At 40.0% G+C, this 19137-nt stretch overlaps 1 protein-coding gene across 5 annotated transcripts in view; it reads right to left on the bottom strand.

The window, feature by feature from the left end:
- The window catches only part of GALK2 (galactokinase 2), a 242603-nt gene that overhangs the window by 58202 nt on the left and 165264 nt on the right, over window positions 1-19137 (bottom strand). For all 5 annotated transcript variants that reach the window (XM_023740659.1, XM_004386303.2, XM_023740662.1 and 2 more), the window contains 2 exons: window positions 12229-12327; window positions 9930-10082 (listed from right to left, as the gene is read on the bottom strand). In XM_023740659.1, the coding sequence (XP_023596427.1) occupies window positions 9930-10082; window positions 12229-12327 (252 nt within the window). The remainder of the gene's footprint in view (window positions 1-9929; window positions 10083-12228; window positions 12328-19137) is intronic.

The raw sequence follows: 19137 nt of genomic DNA, 5'->3' as shown, positions 1-19137 counted from the left end.
CAGCAGGATGGGAAAGTAAGAGAAAGCAGTTCTTTGGCAATATTTACCATTTTCTTTTCACCACTGCAAATATTAACTACTCATATCATATACCACCTGTGGGAGGCTCCGTAGCTCTGTTCTATGCTCTATGGGCCAGAGAGCAGGCAACAAGTGCCTTGTCAAGAGTCATGGAAAGAGGCACTGAAAAATGCTGCTAGGCTCCTGTCTTAGGTTGGTTTCTCCCAGAAGCAGGCCTTGGGACAAGAGTTTGAGAGCAAGTAGTTTATTTGGAGGGTGATTCCAAGAGGCACTGATGGAGGAGTAGAAAGTGAAAACAGGAAGAGAAGTAAACCAATACAAGATGCACTGATGTGGGCAAGTGAAGCTGGCCCTGCTGGGGACCTCTGGGAGCTACAGGTACAAACCTCAGATGTGTCCTACCCAAGGGGCAAGAAAGCTGGGACAGTGAATGGGATCCAGAGCACAAGATTGGTGAGGGCTGCTCCCAAGGGTATATAAACTCCCCAGCACCTCCAGGCTGACCCAGATGCAGACTAAGCACTCTCCTGCAGCCACAAAAAGCCCCCAGTGCAAGAGTCATAGAGGCATGCAGTAAGATGGTGTGGTACTAAGAGGGTCAAGATGATATGAGGTGGACAGGAAGGGAACTAACAGCATCTGCTATCCTCCTTAACAGAGGTGTTGGCCTTTCAGAATCCACCCACCTTAGCTTAGACTTCTGCATTGCATTTCATAATATTAACAAATCAATGGAACAAGTGTCAAATCTTCTCCCCACCAGGTCAGCAAAGGATAAAGTTTCTAATCCTTTCTCTGAGATACCTCTAAAAACAAGAATTAATTTAACAAATTGTTTTCCACACAACAAAAGCAGCTGTGTTGTTATTGTTTCTGGTTATATAAATCACACATGCTTACCGTAAAAACCGCAAACAATACATAAAATTTCAAAGCATAAAAACAAAAAATTTAAAAAACCCTCTAAAAATCACCCCGAAGAGATAACCACCATCTGCCATTTTGATAACCATCCTTTCATACATTTCTTTATGCATATCCACATGCATATACTTTGACATAAATGGGATCATGGATAGCTGTTTCTATTGTGGATACTTCTGGGGGTTTTTTACTTCTCTTGTCCTCACCCCCACCAATTAACACTAGAGCCCTTCCCCCGGCCTTCTGCAGTGCTCAGTGACATCAGTGTCAGTGTTTCCCTCACAGCCATCATCAACACATTAACCACGCTGACCTTCCCCACTGTCTGTGTTCTCCATATTAGTTTGCAAGCCACAGAAGAAGCCTGCACAACTTACTACAATCCTCCCTGGACTCTCAGCACAGCCTCTTATTTCTAAGGCAAACCCAAGCATTGTGCTCTGGATTCCATTCACGTCTAACTCCTCATGGGTACAACAGAAAGAGCATGGGCTGTCTAGTAAAACAAAAAACATTTACTTAAAACAAGTCACAATTTACCTAGGCCTGAAATTCCCATTAAGTAAAATGGGGCACTTAAGGGCTACTTCACAAGCTATTGAGAAGATTAAATAACAGTAAAACCCCAGAGGACCTTACCTTGCCCAAAAGAGGCATTGTGTGAAGGTCACTTTACTTCCCTCCCCACATTTCTCTGACTCTCTAGCTTTTTCCCTCATCTGACATCTCTCCTATACCTTCAAATATATACAGATGTTTTCTGTCTTAAAATTCCTTATTCCTAAAGCTACTGCTCTTCACTTCTCCCTCCTTTTCACTGTTCAACAACTAGAATCAGGGGCCCATTCTCACAGCCTCCAGGCCCCCGCTGACCATTGTAACTACTGAATATGGCCTCCCAAAGGCTCTTCCTTATCCCCAAAACCACTTTCAAAGCCATTGGTCTTTTATCAGTCCTCTAGAGCCTTAAGGAATCTGTGGCTACTGACATCTTTGGTACCCATCTTGTTCAAATTCCCTGTTTTATTGGCTTCTGTAGCATTGAATTTTCCTGGTTTCCCTCCCACCTCGCTGGCCTTATTCCACATGACTTTTTTTTTTTTTCCCTCCTTTCATCATTTAATTGAAGCCATGCCCCAAGCTTGACCCCTGGCTTTCTGATCTTCTCTTGCCACATTCTTTCCTTCAGCAACTTGAACTTAGCGCTTGGCTTCAGCTGTTCTCTCAAAACAAACACATCTGAAGGCTATACCCCTAGCCATGAGATAAGCTTCAGGCTCAAATTTCTAACCACCTATGAGAAAAGTCCACAGGAATTTTCTCCACTTTCCATTTTCCAGTCATTCTCCATCCTACTGTGGGGCCCTGGTGGTGCACTGGTTAAGAGCTCAGGCTGCTAACCAAAGGGTCGGCAGTTCGAATCCACCAAGTACTTCTTGGAAACCCTATGGGGCAGTTCTACTCTGTCCTATCCTAGAGGGTCACTCTGAGTCGGAATCGACTCCACGGCAACGGGTTTCATTTTTCTGGTTTCCATCCAACTGCAGCCATCATCTCCTCAATGTGTTTGCTTCATTCATGCACATCTGCATGCACTGAGTGTTTACTTGAGTACCTACTGCTTTTCAGGCCATAGGCAGAGAGCAGTGAAAAAGGCATTCACAGCTCCTGACCGCAGAGTGCTCACAGTCTAGCAGGGGAGTCAAACGTTAAATAATAATTACACAGTGACGTACTTTATACCTTTGTGATAAACTGCTATAACAGAAAAATACAGAATGTGGTGGGACGGGGTTGTCAGGGAAAACTTTACAAAAGTAATAACATTTATTCCAAAAAACAGGAACCTAATCATAGAGAACTTTACACTCAACCCTTTACTAGGTCTAGTCATGGCTTCTCTCATATCTGAGCCTCCCTTCTTATTCCATCCTCACTGACACTCTAGACTAAGATAAAATTTCCTGCTGCCAGATTAATATTTCTAAAATACCATACTAACAAAATTAATGGCTGTCCACTATGTCTAAGACCAAGCCTGGGTGATCTGTAGCATCTCTGAAGGCCTTGCCACAACCTGGCTCCACTGAACACATCACCCTTGCTCCCCAAAATGTACATTCTACCATTCAACTGGACTCACCCTTCTCTGAATACTTCATACTAGAGTCTTGGCAGAGTTTTCTCTACTGAATCAACAGGTTGAGTGAAATTGGCCACATTCTTGGGTACTTGGTTTTTCTCTACTTAAATTCAAGGAAACTACAAAAGCCCCGAGAATATTATGCTAACTTCTCTTCCCATTCTATCACCAGGCAGAGACTAAATTTCATATTGACCACTACATGGCAGGAGGTGAAAAACTGGATGAGTGATGGCCCTTGACCAGACAGGCCCAGTAAAGAATCACACTGTAAATTCTCCTTGCAGTGTCTAAGGACTGCATTAAAATCCCTCCTTCATTGCCTCACATGCTGCCACAAGGAGCTCACGGTATGCAAAACAGCAACAGCATAATTCCTCTTTCCTTCTCGACTTCCACTAATACTTATTATTGGCATCACACATTTTAGCCCTCAACATAATTAAAGGATAACCTTTTTTATAGACATAAGACATTTCTGGAAAAGTTTAAGCCACTAATTTGTTTCAGAGGGAACAGCAAAGGGAATAAAAATGTGAAAAAATATAAATATGTATAAAATATGAAGAATTTTGTGCCCATTAAAGATCCCTGGTCACTTTATCAATTTAAGAATTTTATGTGCTTCACTTAAAAGTATTGTTTATGTAAGTAACAATTTAAATTTCTATTGAGTTTGCTTTGAAATGTTTTTAATTTTAGTTCAAATAGCTCTACAAGACTCTGACTTTAATGAATCTGCATCATTAGGTTTTTGCTAGCTTCCCTGAAACAGTAAAGTTGATGGAAAGAGAGAAAAAAGAGAAGAAAGAAAAAGAAAACAAAACAGAGAAAGACAGAGAAAGACAAAGAAAGAACGAGAAATGGGGAAAGAAAAAGAAAACTTGAGGACAGAAGAAACTGTCAACATAAAAGCGAAAAAAAAGAAAAAGAAAAATTCATCTCTGTAAGTTAAGTGCACTTCCCTGTGCTAAGTAGATACAGAACATACTCATTTAAAAACAAAACAAAACAAAAAAAAAACGAGCTTGGAATGATAGGAGAAGAGGAAAAATAGATAAATGTTATTAATTATATCTTTGCCGTGTGGAGCTCTGTCTAATCAGTCTCACTTTCACAACTGCCCTGATTAGCAATTTCTCCGCTGGCTTTTCATTTTCATTGTCTGAAAAAAGAAAGTCTGTCCACTTTGAGATAAGTTTCTTTACCCTTTTACATGGAATTTTATCTTCTGATTTAATGAGGCCATTTCTAAACAAAAGTTATTTTCTTTCACATGTTGCAGAAAATGGAAGATGGGAACCATGCTATACAAAAAATATTCTTAGCAGCATCCTAGACCATATTCTAGGGACAAGCACCTCCCTAACATCAAGATCTGTGTGTGCAGCCATATTAGCAGTTTTATCTTTGTTTCTTTTTGTATGGAACCTTGGATTCTAGTGATTTGTAGCAACATAATTCAGAAAATAATACATTTCTCCATCTTGATAAACTTTTTCTTTCTCCATATTTTAAAAAAGACAAAATTCAGAGTATCTAAGCCAGTTGCAGAGAGTGTGTGACAAAAAGCCAAATTCAGATGCCAATTTCACTGACCAAAGTACCTCTAAAATGTGTATGGAGTTATGCAGTTAAACTCAGAAGACGTCCTTAAGAGTAGTAGGTTCTGGGCTAGATTAAGATCTGCAGCTCCTACTTCTTTCTACAGATGTCCTTTTTCTAATGAACTCTTAAAAGACATTCTCCTACTTGATGACCCCTATTCACTACTGGGATTCAGCACCACAGTTTTATCCCTCATTTTCTTCCTGCATTTTGGAAGACAGCAGTCACCACATGACACATTTTACTTTTCACGCTTGCTTTCTCTCACCTATGGATCTGGTAGAAGATACCTAATTTCATGATAAAACTTGGAAAACAGTCCTGTGTATATCTGAGGTCTCCTCAGGAAGGCAACACTTACTCATCAACCTCAAGATAAAAAAGTCAACAAGGGTAAACCCCCAAACAAATATGACACTAATTTGTTCCATTTCATGAAAAAGGAAGTCTGCCCTAAGCGAAAAAAAATTCATTTAACCCTTGATATTGAAAATTTTACTGCACTATTTCTTCTGTACATATACGCTTCTCAGACACCATAGAGCATTAAATGTTAAGTTAATGTTAAGAGAATAAAATATTAAAGAGAAAGGTGTTAAAATATTTCTTATATGTATTTTTAGACATCATCTTAATGAATAAAATCCAGATTTAAAATATTTAAATCATGATTTTTAAAAAATGCATAACTCCAAATTTTCAAGACGAAGAAAAACAACTTTAATTTTTCTGGCTCTTCACATCTCTGCTCTCCCCAGCTTCACTCCTCAGGGAGTTGGGAGTAAGGGGAGAAGGTATGAGTCAGTCACAGGGATAACTACACCTTATACATCTCCACAATACATAGTCCAGTGCTGGGTATAAAATAGGCACTTGTAGAAAATTGTGAAATTGCACCAAATAAGCAGGACAGGGCAAGTGACACAGGGAATGGTCATTCATTTATTCAACAAATGTTTACCTTGTATCTACTTCAGGCTAAGCACTATTCCAGGTTTTAGAGATATAAGGTTAACAAGATAGACACAATCTTTGTTCACAGGTAAACTCTACTCTGGAAGGGGAGATAGACGTTAAACAAGTAACTGTGATAAACACCATAACTGAAAAGTACAAATACCATAACTGTGAAATGTGAAGGGGCGCTTACCTTAGTCTGAGGGTACAGAGGTCAAAGAAGGCCTCCCTAAGGGACACTTACACTGAGACTTCAAAGAAGCTGGGGGTAGAGCATTCTGGGAGAAGGAAGAGCACATGTGAAGTCCCTGACATGCGAAGGAGCATCATGGCTAGAGTACAACAGGGGTTGTTGTTGTTCTTGCTGTTACTTGCTGTAGAGCCAATTCCGACACATGACGACCCCACATGTGTAGAATAGAACTGCTCCATAGGGTTTTCAAGCCTATGACATTTTAGAAGCAGATCACCAGGGCTGTCTTCTGAGGACGCTCTGCGTGAGTTCGAACCTTTCGGTTAGGAGTCAAGCGCTTCACTGTTTGTGCTACCCAGGGACTCCACAGCAGGGGTAGGGAGTGCTAAGAGATGAAAAGGATGATGTGCACAGGCACCAGATCTTGCGGGGCTCTCTAGGCAGCGATAAAGGACTTCTTAAACGCTATTCCAGTGAAATGGGAAGCTTTTGAAAGGTCTTAGGTAGGGGATTTACCTGGTCAGATTTAAATTTCTAAACCATCATTCTAAGTGTTCTTTGAAGAATGTTTGGGAGACAGACAAGCGTGAATTTGAGGACTAGTGAGAAGGCGAATGCAATAGTAGATAAACAATGACAGGAACAACAGAAGAACGAAAGGTTTGTAAGAGGAAGACTGAGTTCAGTTTTAAAATGCTTAGTTTGAGAGGTCTGTGATTCATTCAAGTAGAGATGTTCAATGAGGAGCTGGATGTACAGGTTTGAGCTCAGCAGAGAAGACCTGAGCTGAACATGTTCATTAAAAATTCATCAGCGTATCGGAGATGAAGGTGTGAGATGGCATGAAATCAATAGAGGAAAGAGCACAAAGAAAGAACACAAGGCCAAGGGCAATGCTTTGAAGAACTTCAACATTTAAAGGTCTAGTGAAGGAGAAAGAATTCCACCCCTTCCCCGACCCCTCCAAAAAAAAAACTAAGAAGGAATGGCCAGAAAACAGAGGTGGGAAAAAAAAAACAGGAATGGAAACAGAAGGAAAAAATTGTTTCAAGATGAAGAGACTGATGGTTTGTTGAAAAATAAGGAGATAAAGATGAGGAGTAACATAAAGGCTGAAAAGTGTCCACTGAATTTACCAGCAAGAAAATCTATGGTGGCCTAAGAAAGAGCCAATTAAATATTGTAGAGAGGGCAGAAGTAAGAGTTTAGTCGGTTAAGGAATGAGCAGGAGGTAAAGGAGTAAAGACAACATGGAGTAAAGGAGCAATCTTTTGAGAAGTTTAAGCTATAAAGAGAATGAGAAAAATAGAAACACAATAGTAGTTCGAAAGATGTGAGGTCCACGGAAGATTTTTTTAATGCAAAATACTAGAATATGAATACTACGCAACAATAAAGAACAATGATGAATCTGCAAAACATCTCACAACATGGATAAATCTGGAGAGCAATACGCTGAGTGAAGTAAGTAAATCACAAAAGAACAAATATTTCATAAGCCCACTATTATAAAAACCCAATAAAAGGTTTACACATAGAAAAATCAATCTTTGATCGTTACGAGTGAGAGGAAATCACTAACTGGATAGTAGACAAGGGTTTACTTTGGTGACAGGGAAGTTAACACACAATATAGGGGAAGTCAGCACAACTTGACCAAGGCAAAGTCATACACGCTTCCTAGACACATCCAAAAACCTTGAGGGCTGGGGACCATGGTCTCGGGGGACATCTAAGTCAACTGACCTAACAAAGTTCATAAAGAAAATGTTGTACATTCTACTTTGGTGAGTTGCATCTGGGGTCTTAAAAGCTTGCGAGCAGCCAATCAAGATACGTCTATTGGTCCCATCCTGTCCAGAGCAAAGCAGAATGAAGAAAACCAAAGACACAAGGAAAATATTAGTTCAAAGGACTAATGGACCATATGAACCACAGCCACCACCAGCCTGAGCCCAGAAGAACTAGATGGTGCCTGGCTACCCACCTATGGCTCTGACAGAGATCACAATAGAGGGTCCCGGACAGAGCAGGAAAAAAACGTAGAATGAAATTTAAATTCACAAAGAAAGACCAGACTTACTGGTCTGTCTGACAGAGACTGGAGGAAACCCCGAGACTATGGCCCCTGGACACCCTGCTAACTCAGAACTGAAGCCACTCCCAAAGCCCACTGTTCAGCCAAAGATTATACAGGCCTCTAAAACAAACAATAACACACATGAGGAAAGCACTTCATAGTCCAATCAAGTATACGAGACCAAATGGGCAACACCTGCTCAAAAGCAAAGACGAGAAGGCAGAAAAGACAAGAAAACTGGACGAATGGACATGGAGAACCCAGGGTGGAAAGAGAGTGCTGACATATTGTGGGGATTGCAACTAATGTCACAAAACAATTTGTGTATAAAATTTTTGAATGAAAAACTAATTTGCACTGTAAACTTTCATTGAAAAGACAATAAAATGTAAAAAATAATAATTAAAAAAATACTAGAATATGTGGAGTCTGATATAAAGGATGCAGCAAAGAGATAAGAAGAGAAGTGCTAAGGGATAGACTAAGTTCCCTGCAACCACAAATGGAAGGGTGGCCTTTGATAGCAGATGTGCAGATGTGGGGATGTGCGGATGTGGGGGACATGCAGGATGTGCAAATGTGGGGATACGCAGTTGTGGAGGATGTGCAGATGTGGGGAGATGTGCAGATATGGGGGATGTGCAGATGTGGAGGATGCACAGACGTGGGAGATGTGCACATACGGGGCATGTGCACATGTGGCGATGTACAGATGTGGGGGATTTTCAGATGTAGGTGTGTACAGATGTGGAGGATGAAGAGAGACATGCAGATGTGGAGAGATGCACAGGTGTGGGATGTGCAGATATGGGGAGATGTGAAATGTGGGGGATGTACAGATGTGAAGGTGTGTGCACAGATGTGGGGAGATGTGTAGATATGATGGCAGGAAGCCAAAGCCTGTGTGATAGTGTCTGTTTCCAACATGAAATACAGGATAAGATCACTTTTCAACGTTAGTCAGGCTGAGTTGGGTAAAGGGGGCTTGAGGGACTGAAGAATGTATAAAATTGCCGCTGAGGAGAGAACAGATTTCAGGCTGTGTCTAGGGCTTGGTGAAGGTTAGTGACCATTAATCTTAGGTGAAATCCATACGTTCCATTGGGAGGAGGTCAAAGGAAGAGTATAAAAGAGCACAGTGGAGCTCCTGACCCAGTATCCATTCCCCAGACCCAAGCTTCAGTTCTCCCACACTTTCCAGTTATACCACGTGTCATTCTGAATCCTCCATGACATTTCATTTCTGTTCACTTTTTGGAGCCCCTGATCACAGACTGCTTTGTTTTCTTTAACCACTTTCTATTTCATATCCCCCTAACTTTAACTCTCTACTCCTACTTTGATGTCCCATACCCTTTTGTGTATCTTTATGATGCTACCCATACAACTGCTAGTCAATGAATACTTCCTAAATAGATCTAAGGTTTGCCTGGCAGGGACCTTCTAAACTGAGGAAAGGAGAACAACTAAGACTCCCTTCTGGTTTCTGTTTCCCTAATAAACATACAGAAGTCTTCTGGGCACAGGGCGTTATACTAAGCTTGTATTTTTGGAGTGACCAGTGATAGCTAAGTACCCACAACGGTGCACCTGAGAGAGCTAGGGGATCAGGCTGCCATCACCCTTGTTGAGGAAAAAAGACCAGCTGTGGTCACTTCCCATCAATTGCCCCCAACTCCTATCTTTCTCCATCCAAAGACTCTCCCCACGGCCTATGTTTCACAGATATAAGCTGCCGTCTTCTCCTCAGCTGCCACCCTACAAGACCAAACTGTGTACTTCATATAGTTTCTAAATAGCTAGGGTTAACAGGGCATACTTATTGGTTTATCTTCTGAGTATGGAATCAGATTGCTCTGTACCCAAAGACCATCAGTTAGAATGTTGCAGCTGTCAGAATGTTGCTCTAAATTTTGGGGAAAAAAACAAAGTAACAGGGAACACAAAGAGTAAGGACAAGAAAAAGGCCTACTTCAAGTTTCACTAGTATTCCAAGTTCTCACCTTAGCAGCCAGCCGACACTCTGTCACCCTGATATTGAAATAAGAAGTTGCCGCCTTATTCATTTCCACACAACTGTTGGCGATCACAAACACGGCTCCACTTGGGAGTTTCACATCAGTTGCCCTCAGAGGACTAAATTCTATCAACTTGGCCTGTTGGAAAAAGAATCACAGGTGAGCTATAATTTGTTAGAATTCAGAAAAGATTTGAGCATGCACGCATTTATTTAACTTAACAGAGTCCTTTTACAAAAATGCATTCATTCATTCATTCAAATACTATTTATTGACTCCAGGCACTGTACTAGGCACTGGGGATACAACAGTGAACAAGACAGACACTGTCCTTGCACTCATAAAGGCTACAATCTAGTAAAAATATACTCAAGCAGACAGACAAAAAAATCTACAGGCAGTAAGTGTTACAATGATAACAAAGCACAGGGTATTATATAAACACATAGTTGAAGCATCTGACCAGATATAGCCTAGTATAAACCCCTTTGAAAAAGGAAAGTATAAACTGAGCCCAAAAGGATGAAAGAGAAGAGGGCAGACAACAAAAAAAGGTGTCAGGAAGAGAGAAGAGCGTATAGAAGTCCAGAGATGAAAAATAATATGGGATATTTTATCAGTCAGGGTTCTCCAGAGAAATAGAAACAATAGGAGATATACCTACTTCTATCTCTCTGGAAAACTCTGATACAATATCTATGTAATATACATATGTAAACCAAAAACCCATTGCTGTCCAGTCAATTCTGACTCATAGCGACCCTACAGGATAGAGTAAAACTGCCCCATAGGGTTTCCAAGGCTGTAAATCTTTACGGAGGCAGACTACCACATATTTCTCCCTCAGAGTGGCTGGTGGGTTCAAACTGCTGAGCTTTCAGTTAGCAGCTAAGCTCTTTAAGCAGTGCGCCACCAGGGCTATATATATACCTACAAGCACATATATGGAGAGCAGACTAGCAGGTGAGAAACTGAGACAAGACTTGATTTTGCAGCCTTGAGTCCCAACAACAGAGCAGGCCAGCAGGATTTCTATGTTAAAGTCTTGAGGCAGAATTCCTTCTTCTCCAGGAAGCATCAGGTTTGCTCTTAAGGCCTTCAACTGACTGGATAAGGCCCACCACATTATCAAGGGTAATCTCCTTTACTTAAAGACAACTGATTTTAAATGTTAATCACATCTACATTCACAGCAACCTCCACACTAGTGTTTGACCAAACAATGTGGCACCACAGCATAGCCAATTTGACACATCAAGGGTGTTAATGGCGCGTTGAGTATTGAAATTTGGTTTGACAGGTGAGGAGGAGAAAGAGGTTAGAATAAAGGTGTAAAGTAGGGGTCAGATCTAAAGGGCTGTGCAAGTCCAAAGAATTCAGATTTTGCTCAGATCCTATCACTTACATACATTAATGTTAGGACTCTTGCCATCATGTCTGCTTGTCAGCTCCATCCAAAACACCCACAGTATTATCTTATTATGAACCAAATTTCCTCATGCCTCATACCTTTGGCTTAGAGAATCAACAACAAATATTCTTAATAAGAATGAATCCAGGTGTTCCTGGAAAATAGCCAAGCCTGTAGGACTCTGATGAAAAACTCTGAAAAATGTCTTTTTAAAAAATGTCTGCTTCTAATTTGGAAATGAGCAGTTCATGGGCAGCAACCAAAACCTCTGCTCTGCCTGAGGGAGCTGACAGCCAAGGGGAAGTGGTATCCCCCTAAGGAATTTATTCTTAGCTTACTGTCTACATTCTTTTTCCTACCACTGAAGCCCCAAAAATGTTTACAGAGAAAAATGATACCAAAGAGTAAATTATAAAAAGAAGGATTGTGAATATATGTGGTAAGAGAACTAACATTTAGGTTTAAAACCAACAAGAGATTATGAAAATGCCATGAGATGAAGTGATTTGGGATCAGAGTGTGGAAGGAGGTTCCAAGAGATTGGAACTGTGTAATCTCATCCTAAAAATGAAGAGAATAGTAGAGAAAAAAAAAACTAGACACATGAGAAAAATACACTGAGGTGTGATTCTGGAAGCTAAAAGGAACTGTAACAACATGAAACAGAGCTGGTGAACTGGTGGTTGCTCTGAGTTACAAACAGTTGGGAAATATCCTACAATGGAGCATACTAAAATAGACCGCCCCAACCAAAAATACCCATAACTTAGTAGAATAGGCTTCCCATAGCCAAGCCCACTGGGGAACTCAAGACCTTCTTCTCCATGTGAATTTTCCCCAGTTGATATTTCCAAATAGCTCAATGTCACTTACAGTTCCTTCTTCTGCAAGAAATGATATGGACTGGTCCATGCCTCCTCCTTCAGTGCCAATATAGCGCTCACTTTTGGCACAGATTTCTGCAAGTTCCACCTGGAAAAGTAAAAATCAATTTGTACTGTTGGTATAGTCATAATCTATTTTCATCCATTTATTACCCCAGGCATGACAATTCCAGTGCCAACTCTGATCAACTGACAGTGTCTCAAGCATTGTGTTAACAAGGATTCCATGACTACAGTTGAGTCCAAGAGGAAAACATACCAAGAATGATGAACAATGTTCGTCACGGGTATGGAATGAGATATTGGCAGTGTTTGCCATGTATTTGCTTTCTCTAAAAGACTGCATAGTACAAATGGTTTCTCTCATCTTTCTGTTTGCCCCATCCCTCTATGGACCGGTATCACCGAAAATCTCATACGGGCACTCAGCTGCCTTTGTCTTCCCACAACCAGAGAGGGGGTCATCAACTTTATTTTCCAGACCAAAAGCAATGCTGTCTCTCTGGCATTTTCATTAAAGGTAAGAGTCAGAATGAGTGTCACCACATCAGACACATCTTCCAACAGCTAAAATGAAGATGCCCAACTGTGGTGCACTATTTTCATACAAACTGAAAAAAATTAAAAATAAAAAACATAGACGAAAATAATAAGAATATATTTTAATTATCACTTAAATGCTTTAATTCCACCCAATCACTTCTCAAAATATCGTTTTTATCTGTTTAAGTATCTTCAGTGGCTCCCTACTGATTAATGAAATAAGTTTAAACTCCTCAACTTGACATTTCAAATCCCTCTGAAATATGAGGCCAACTCGCATATGAAATCTTATTATCTACCACTCTTTTCCAGTCATGCTTGTCTCCTTAACCATCTCACACATGTTTATGCAAGCTGAAACTAATTCCTGTCCTCTCTCCTATATAAATCCTATTGCCATTCAATACCCAACTCACTGGCAACCAACCATGGGCAAGTTACTGGGATGGCCACTCAAATCTTCCTCTTTCATAGAATCTGCCTCAAATACACTTCCTACCATGGCATCCCCTTTCTCTGGTCTCCCATAATGCTTAAGCACTCAGCTGCTATCCAAAAGGTTGGCGGCTTGAACCCACTCAGTGGCTCAGCAGGAGAAAGACTTGGCAATCTGCTCCTGTAAAGATTACAGCCTAGAAAACTCTATGGGACAGTACTACTCTGTCATGTGGGGTCACTATGAGTTGAAATCAACTTTATGGCACCTAACAACATTCACTCGCTCCAGTATCCCTTCATTCATTCATTTTTACTCTGAGACTTGATTTCTCACTGGTTTACTAGAAGATCTTCCTAGAGCAATCATTCTGAAACACTAATAGAATCATCGCTTGCTTTCTTGGTCGCCACCATCTTGATGCTCATACTTCGCAGCATGGTACACAAGGTCTTTAATGACATAGCCCTTGCTTATTTCTCCAGCCTGCTCTCCCACCACTACCCCTAAGCTCCCGTCATCAGGAATACTGAAGAAATGCTGTTCTTCATTACCCACCAAGCTCTCACACACCTCAGTGTTCAAGTGCAACATTCTTTCCTTCTCTTTCAATACTACTTTCTTCAGCATCTCCCACTGTCTCCAGTAGCCCCCACTAATCATCAGAATCAACTCAAGCATCACCTCTCCCTGGAACCCACACTACGACCCAAATACATACACACATAAGCCCGCCTCTGCATTCTTATACTACCCTTTATAAAACTCTATTATTGTTTATCACTGTACTTTAAGCGTGGATTTGTCTCTTTACTCACCAGTTCATGAGAGCCCATGCAACACCTACGTTAGCTGGATCACATAGTGTTTTGTATTGTCGTTAATCATGTCATGTTTCAATCACATCTGTTTTGCCCAGAAAATTGTCTGTTCTGTGAAAGATGAATCAAGCACTAGGTTTCTTGTACGTCTCCTTCCTCACACAATGCGTATAATAAATACTCTATAAACACCTGCTGCTTTCACTTTCTGAGAATAGCTGACCAAATACCATCTGAAAGACTCTGTAAATATCATTTTTCTTCAGTCATGAGGTTTAGCTAGCATTAACTATGCCTTGTGACATGAAGTAAACTTGGGATTTTGACGTAATGGGCATTGCACATGGCCTGCTGAACACACAGAGCCAATGACCTGTCCAGGCACATTAAAAATAAATTAATAATGAAAGGTCAAAATACTTGGATTTGAAAATGCAGACAATGTACCCAGGTGAAGCAGTCCATGCAATATTCAGCGAAGAATGGTGCGACCTGGGTTCCCAACTAACTGTGACCCTGGGCCAGTGTGAAAAGCCCCCACCCCAACAAGAGCAGTAACAGCCACATTAACAGGGACCAGGTACATGCTAAGCATCTGACATTATGTCTTTCTTTTATAAGCATTATCTCTTTTAAATTTCCAAATAACCCTCTGTTTATTTGAATTATAGAGATGAGAAAAATGGGGCTTAGAGACGTTTAACTGGAAGTCGAGGAGCCAGGAATTTAACCTGGTCTAACTCCAAAGCTGGTGTTCTTTTCACACTGGACGTCAACTACTCCCCTAAAATGGAGATAATATAACCTATTTCTTCACTACCTCAAAGGGACGTAAAGGACAAATGAGCCCACCAAAATGTAAGTATTCTCCTCCTTAAGAAGAAACTAAAGCTTTGAGAAGTTAATGTTTATTAATTTTTCTAAATCTCTTGATGTGTATAGAAATAGAATGTTAGTTTTTCCAGACCTTATATCTAGACAGAAGTGAATGGCCCCAGAAATCCCCAGAATCTCTGTGCCAAGGATAGTCCACCTTCTGGACAATGGACATCCTTCCTCCTTGATGTTGTCTCTCATGGTGAATTCTGACAAATCAATCCCATGGCCAGACAGACAATACCCAACAGTTCTAAATGTAGGAAAATATAAATAAGCCAAAAGATGAAAGAAAGAATGACTCACTTTATAGTCCCCCAGAATGTAGAATTCAGTAGCAAACATAGTGGAAAAAAATCCAGTACCAGAAGCTTCCAAAACTTAATTCAAGCCCTAATTTTCCTGTCCACTAGCTTGTGTGACCTTTGATAGATAGCTTAACTTTCCTGGGTTTCCATTTCTTCATATAATGTTAATAATAACAATAGCCAGAACTAAATATTTATTGAGCACTGTGTGCCATGTACCATTTAATTGCTTTGCATGAGCTATTTATGTAATGACACTATGAGATATGTATCTCCCCATTTTACAGATGATGAACCAAGTGGGTTTAGCTGAGATCAAGCTAGTAATTCGTAGACCTGAAATTCAAACTCAGATTAACTCCAGAGCCCATATTCTTCATCACCATAATGTATTCCATCCATGTTATAAAGAAAAATACCCACTTCCCTAGCTATGGAATTATTGTGAGGATCCAATGAATTAAATAAAAACACCTCATAACCTCTACAGCGTGATACAGTTGTTGATTTTATTATTTTTACATCATGAATAATCATTTGATTTACACAAGAGAATAGCTAAATCCCAAGTCAAATCTAAAGACAGGATATAATTATTCTGGAATACAAGACCTTTTTAAAACGTGTTCAAGGAAAGGGAGAACTTAAAAGATTCTGGACATACAACTTAATAACAAAAAGACAAACAATCCAATCAAAAATGGGCAAAGGACTTTAATAGACATTCACTAAAGAAGATATGCAAATGGCCAACAAGCCCATGAAAAGATGCTCAACATCATTAGCCATTAAGGTGATACAAATCAAAACCACAATGACTAATTAAGGGTAAGGCTGCACAGCCATTCATGTAATTGCTGTCAATAAGTTGTACACCTGTAAAAAGTTGAATTTGCAAAGTTGTGTGATAGATATATTTACAATGACAACCAAAAAAGTGGCTGCTTGAGGCTGCTTACGTACAACGAAACACCTCATGAGATTTTGTTCCTTGGTTTGGAGGTTTAGGGTCATGGTTTCCTGGGACATCCCAGTTAACTGGCCTAATATTTGTTTACTCCTTTCATTCCACCTCCCAGTTCATTGCATAGTGCCTGGGGTCTTGAAAGCTTGCAAGCAACCACACAAGGTACAACAGTTGGTCTCTATTTGCCTAGAGCAACACAGGAAGAAGGACAGTCAGGCGTAGGAGAAGGAAATAGAATATGTGGCTAATTGCTTCCATGAACAACTGCCTCCTTTGCCGTGAGACCACAAAAACTGAATGGTGCCCAGTTACCATTAATGAACATTTTGATCAAAGATTCTATAGAAGAATCCTGATCAAAAGGGGGAAAATGAAGAATAAAATTTCAAATTCTCATGGACTCCAGACATTCTGGAGTCATGGAGGCTAGATGAACCCTCCAAACTTTTGTCCTGAGATAATCTCTAAGCCAAAAATATCCCTTAAAGTCTTCTTGAAACCAAACAATAGTTTAGCTTAGAGTATGTCTGCCTTGAGCATTGTGCTCTTTTAAGATCTACCTATATTGGATCAAATTGACAACAGCAACTCAAAAGATTAGATAGAAAACTTAGGGGGCAGTGAGTTAATGAGGAAGAAACAACTCAGAAAACGAGGGTGAGAATGACTGTACAACTCGAAGAACATAATCAGTGTCATTGACTTACATGTAGAAATTGCTGAATTGGTGTATGTTCTGCTGGGTATATACTCAACAACAACAAAAATAAAATTATTTTTTAAAAACCCACAGTGAGATACCACTTCACTCCTGCTAGGATGGCTAAGATCAAAAACTGGAAAATAACAAATGTTGGTGAGGATGTAGAGAAACTGTACCCTTATCCATTGCTAGCAGGAATGCAAAATGGTACAGCAGCTGTGGAAAACATTTTGGCAGTTCCTCAAAAAGTTAATCATAGAACTACCACATAACCCAGAATTCCACTCCTACGTATAACCCAAGAGACTTGAAAGCAGCGACACAGACACATGTATACCAATGTTTACTACAGCACTACACCTACTCCTCACTTATCAATTATCTCGTTATCCAAGCTTTTGCATTTACGACAGTAGTAAAAAAAATCTACTATCTGACTATTTTGCATATTAACAACATACACCTGGGAGTAATGAATGCCAAGGTGTGAGGAGAGAGTAACACTGGCTGTGATGGTTAAGGTTATGTGTCAACTTGGCTGGGCCATGATTCTCAGTGGTTTGACAGTTACGTAATGATGTAATTTGGCAGTTATGTAATGATATAATTAGGCAGTTATGTAATGATGTAGTCATAGTCCATTTTGTGATTTGATATGGTCATCCTCCATTTTGTGATCTAATGTGATCATCCTCCATTTTTGCATAATGCTGATTTTCACAGAATGACTTGGTCTTTGGAACCTAACCAGATCGGTAAGTGAGGAGTGGGTGTATTTACAACCGCCAAAAGACAGAAACAAGCTAAATGTTCATGAACAGATGAATGGATAAACAAAATGTGGTACATACATTCAATGGAATATTAGCCATAAAGAGCAATGAAGTCCTGATATATGCTACAACATGGATGAATCTTGAAAATATTCTGAGTGAAATAAGTCAATCACAAAAGGACAAATATTGTATGATCTCACTTAAATGAAATAACAAGAATAGGCAATATACAGTGTCATGGATTGAATTATGTCCCCCAAAAATGTGTGTCAACTTGGCTGTGCCATGTTTCCCAGTATTGTGCAATTGTCCACCATTTTGTCATCTAATGAGATTTTCCTATGTGTTATAAATCCTACCTCTACGATATTAATGAGGTGGGATTAGCAGCAGTTACGTTAATGAGCTGGGACTCAATCTACAAGATTAGGTTGTGTCTCAAGTCAATATCTTTTGAGATATAAAAGACAGAAGTGAGCAGAGAGACACGGAGACCTCATACCACGAAGAAACGAGAGCCAGGAGAACAGCATATCCTTTGGACCCAGGGTCCCTGCACTGAGAATCTCCTGAACCAGAGAAGACTGATGACAAGCACTTTCCTCCAGAGCCAACAGAGAGACAAAGCCTTACCCTAGAGCTGGCACCCTGAGTTTGGACTTCTAGCCTACCAGACTGTGAGAGAATAAACTTCTGTGTTCTAAAGCCATACACTTGTGGTATTTCTTTTATAGCAGCACTAGATAACTAAGATATACAGAGACCAAAGTTTATTAGTGGTTATCAGGGGTCGGAGGGAGGGGAAAGGGGGAGACATCGATTAGGAAACAATGAGTTTCTGTTTATAGTGATGGGAAATTTGGCAATAATTATGAATGATGGTTGTATGACATGATTAATCTAATTAATATCACTAAATTTTATACCTGAAAAATCTGGAATTGGCAAAGGTGTTACATATTTTTATAACAACTTTTTAAAGAGAGGAAAAAAGATTCTGGGACCTTAGGACAGCCAGTTCAACAACAGTGAATAAAGGAGTTTGAGGCAAAAAGGAGGTGTCCTCCAACTAAAAGCATTTCTGTCTGAGGGGCAAGGGGAACTTCTGCCACCAAACAAACCACTTCTGTAGTGAAAAATTAAAATGCAGCCCCACCGGTTTGCTTCCCCTGGCCCTAGGCCTTTACTCTCAGTACTTCTCTACTTTCATTACCTTCCTAAATGTGAAAAGACCAAATCCTAAATGGTCATGAGATGAAAAGAAACTAGAAACAAAAGTTTTTAAAAAAAAAAAAAAAAAAAACTTCAATTTAAGGAAAAACTTACAGTCTTGTAACAATAAGCAAAATTAAGAGCAGAGTCCTTAACATGATCCAGAGATGGTCTCACTTGAAATCACCAAAGCAGAGATCTTGACAGCACCGGGATACAAATGGAAGCAGAGAATACCAGTCAATCTGGGTGATGT

This window comes from Trichechus manatus, unplaced genomic scaffold (genome assembly GCF_000243295.1).
Source record: "Trichechus manatus latirostris isolate Lorelei unplaced genomic scaffold, TriManLat1.0 scaffold00161, whole genome shotgun sequence".
Taxonomy (NCBI): Eukaryota; Metazoa; Chordata; class Mammalia; order Sirenia; family Trichechidae; genus Trichechus; species Trichechus manatus.
The sequence above is the reverse complement of the archived record's forward strand: the minus strand, read 5'-3'. Positions and strand labels throughout refer to the sequence as shown.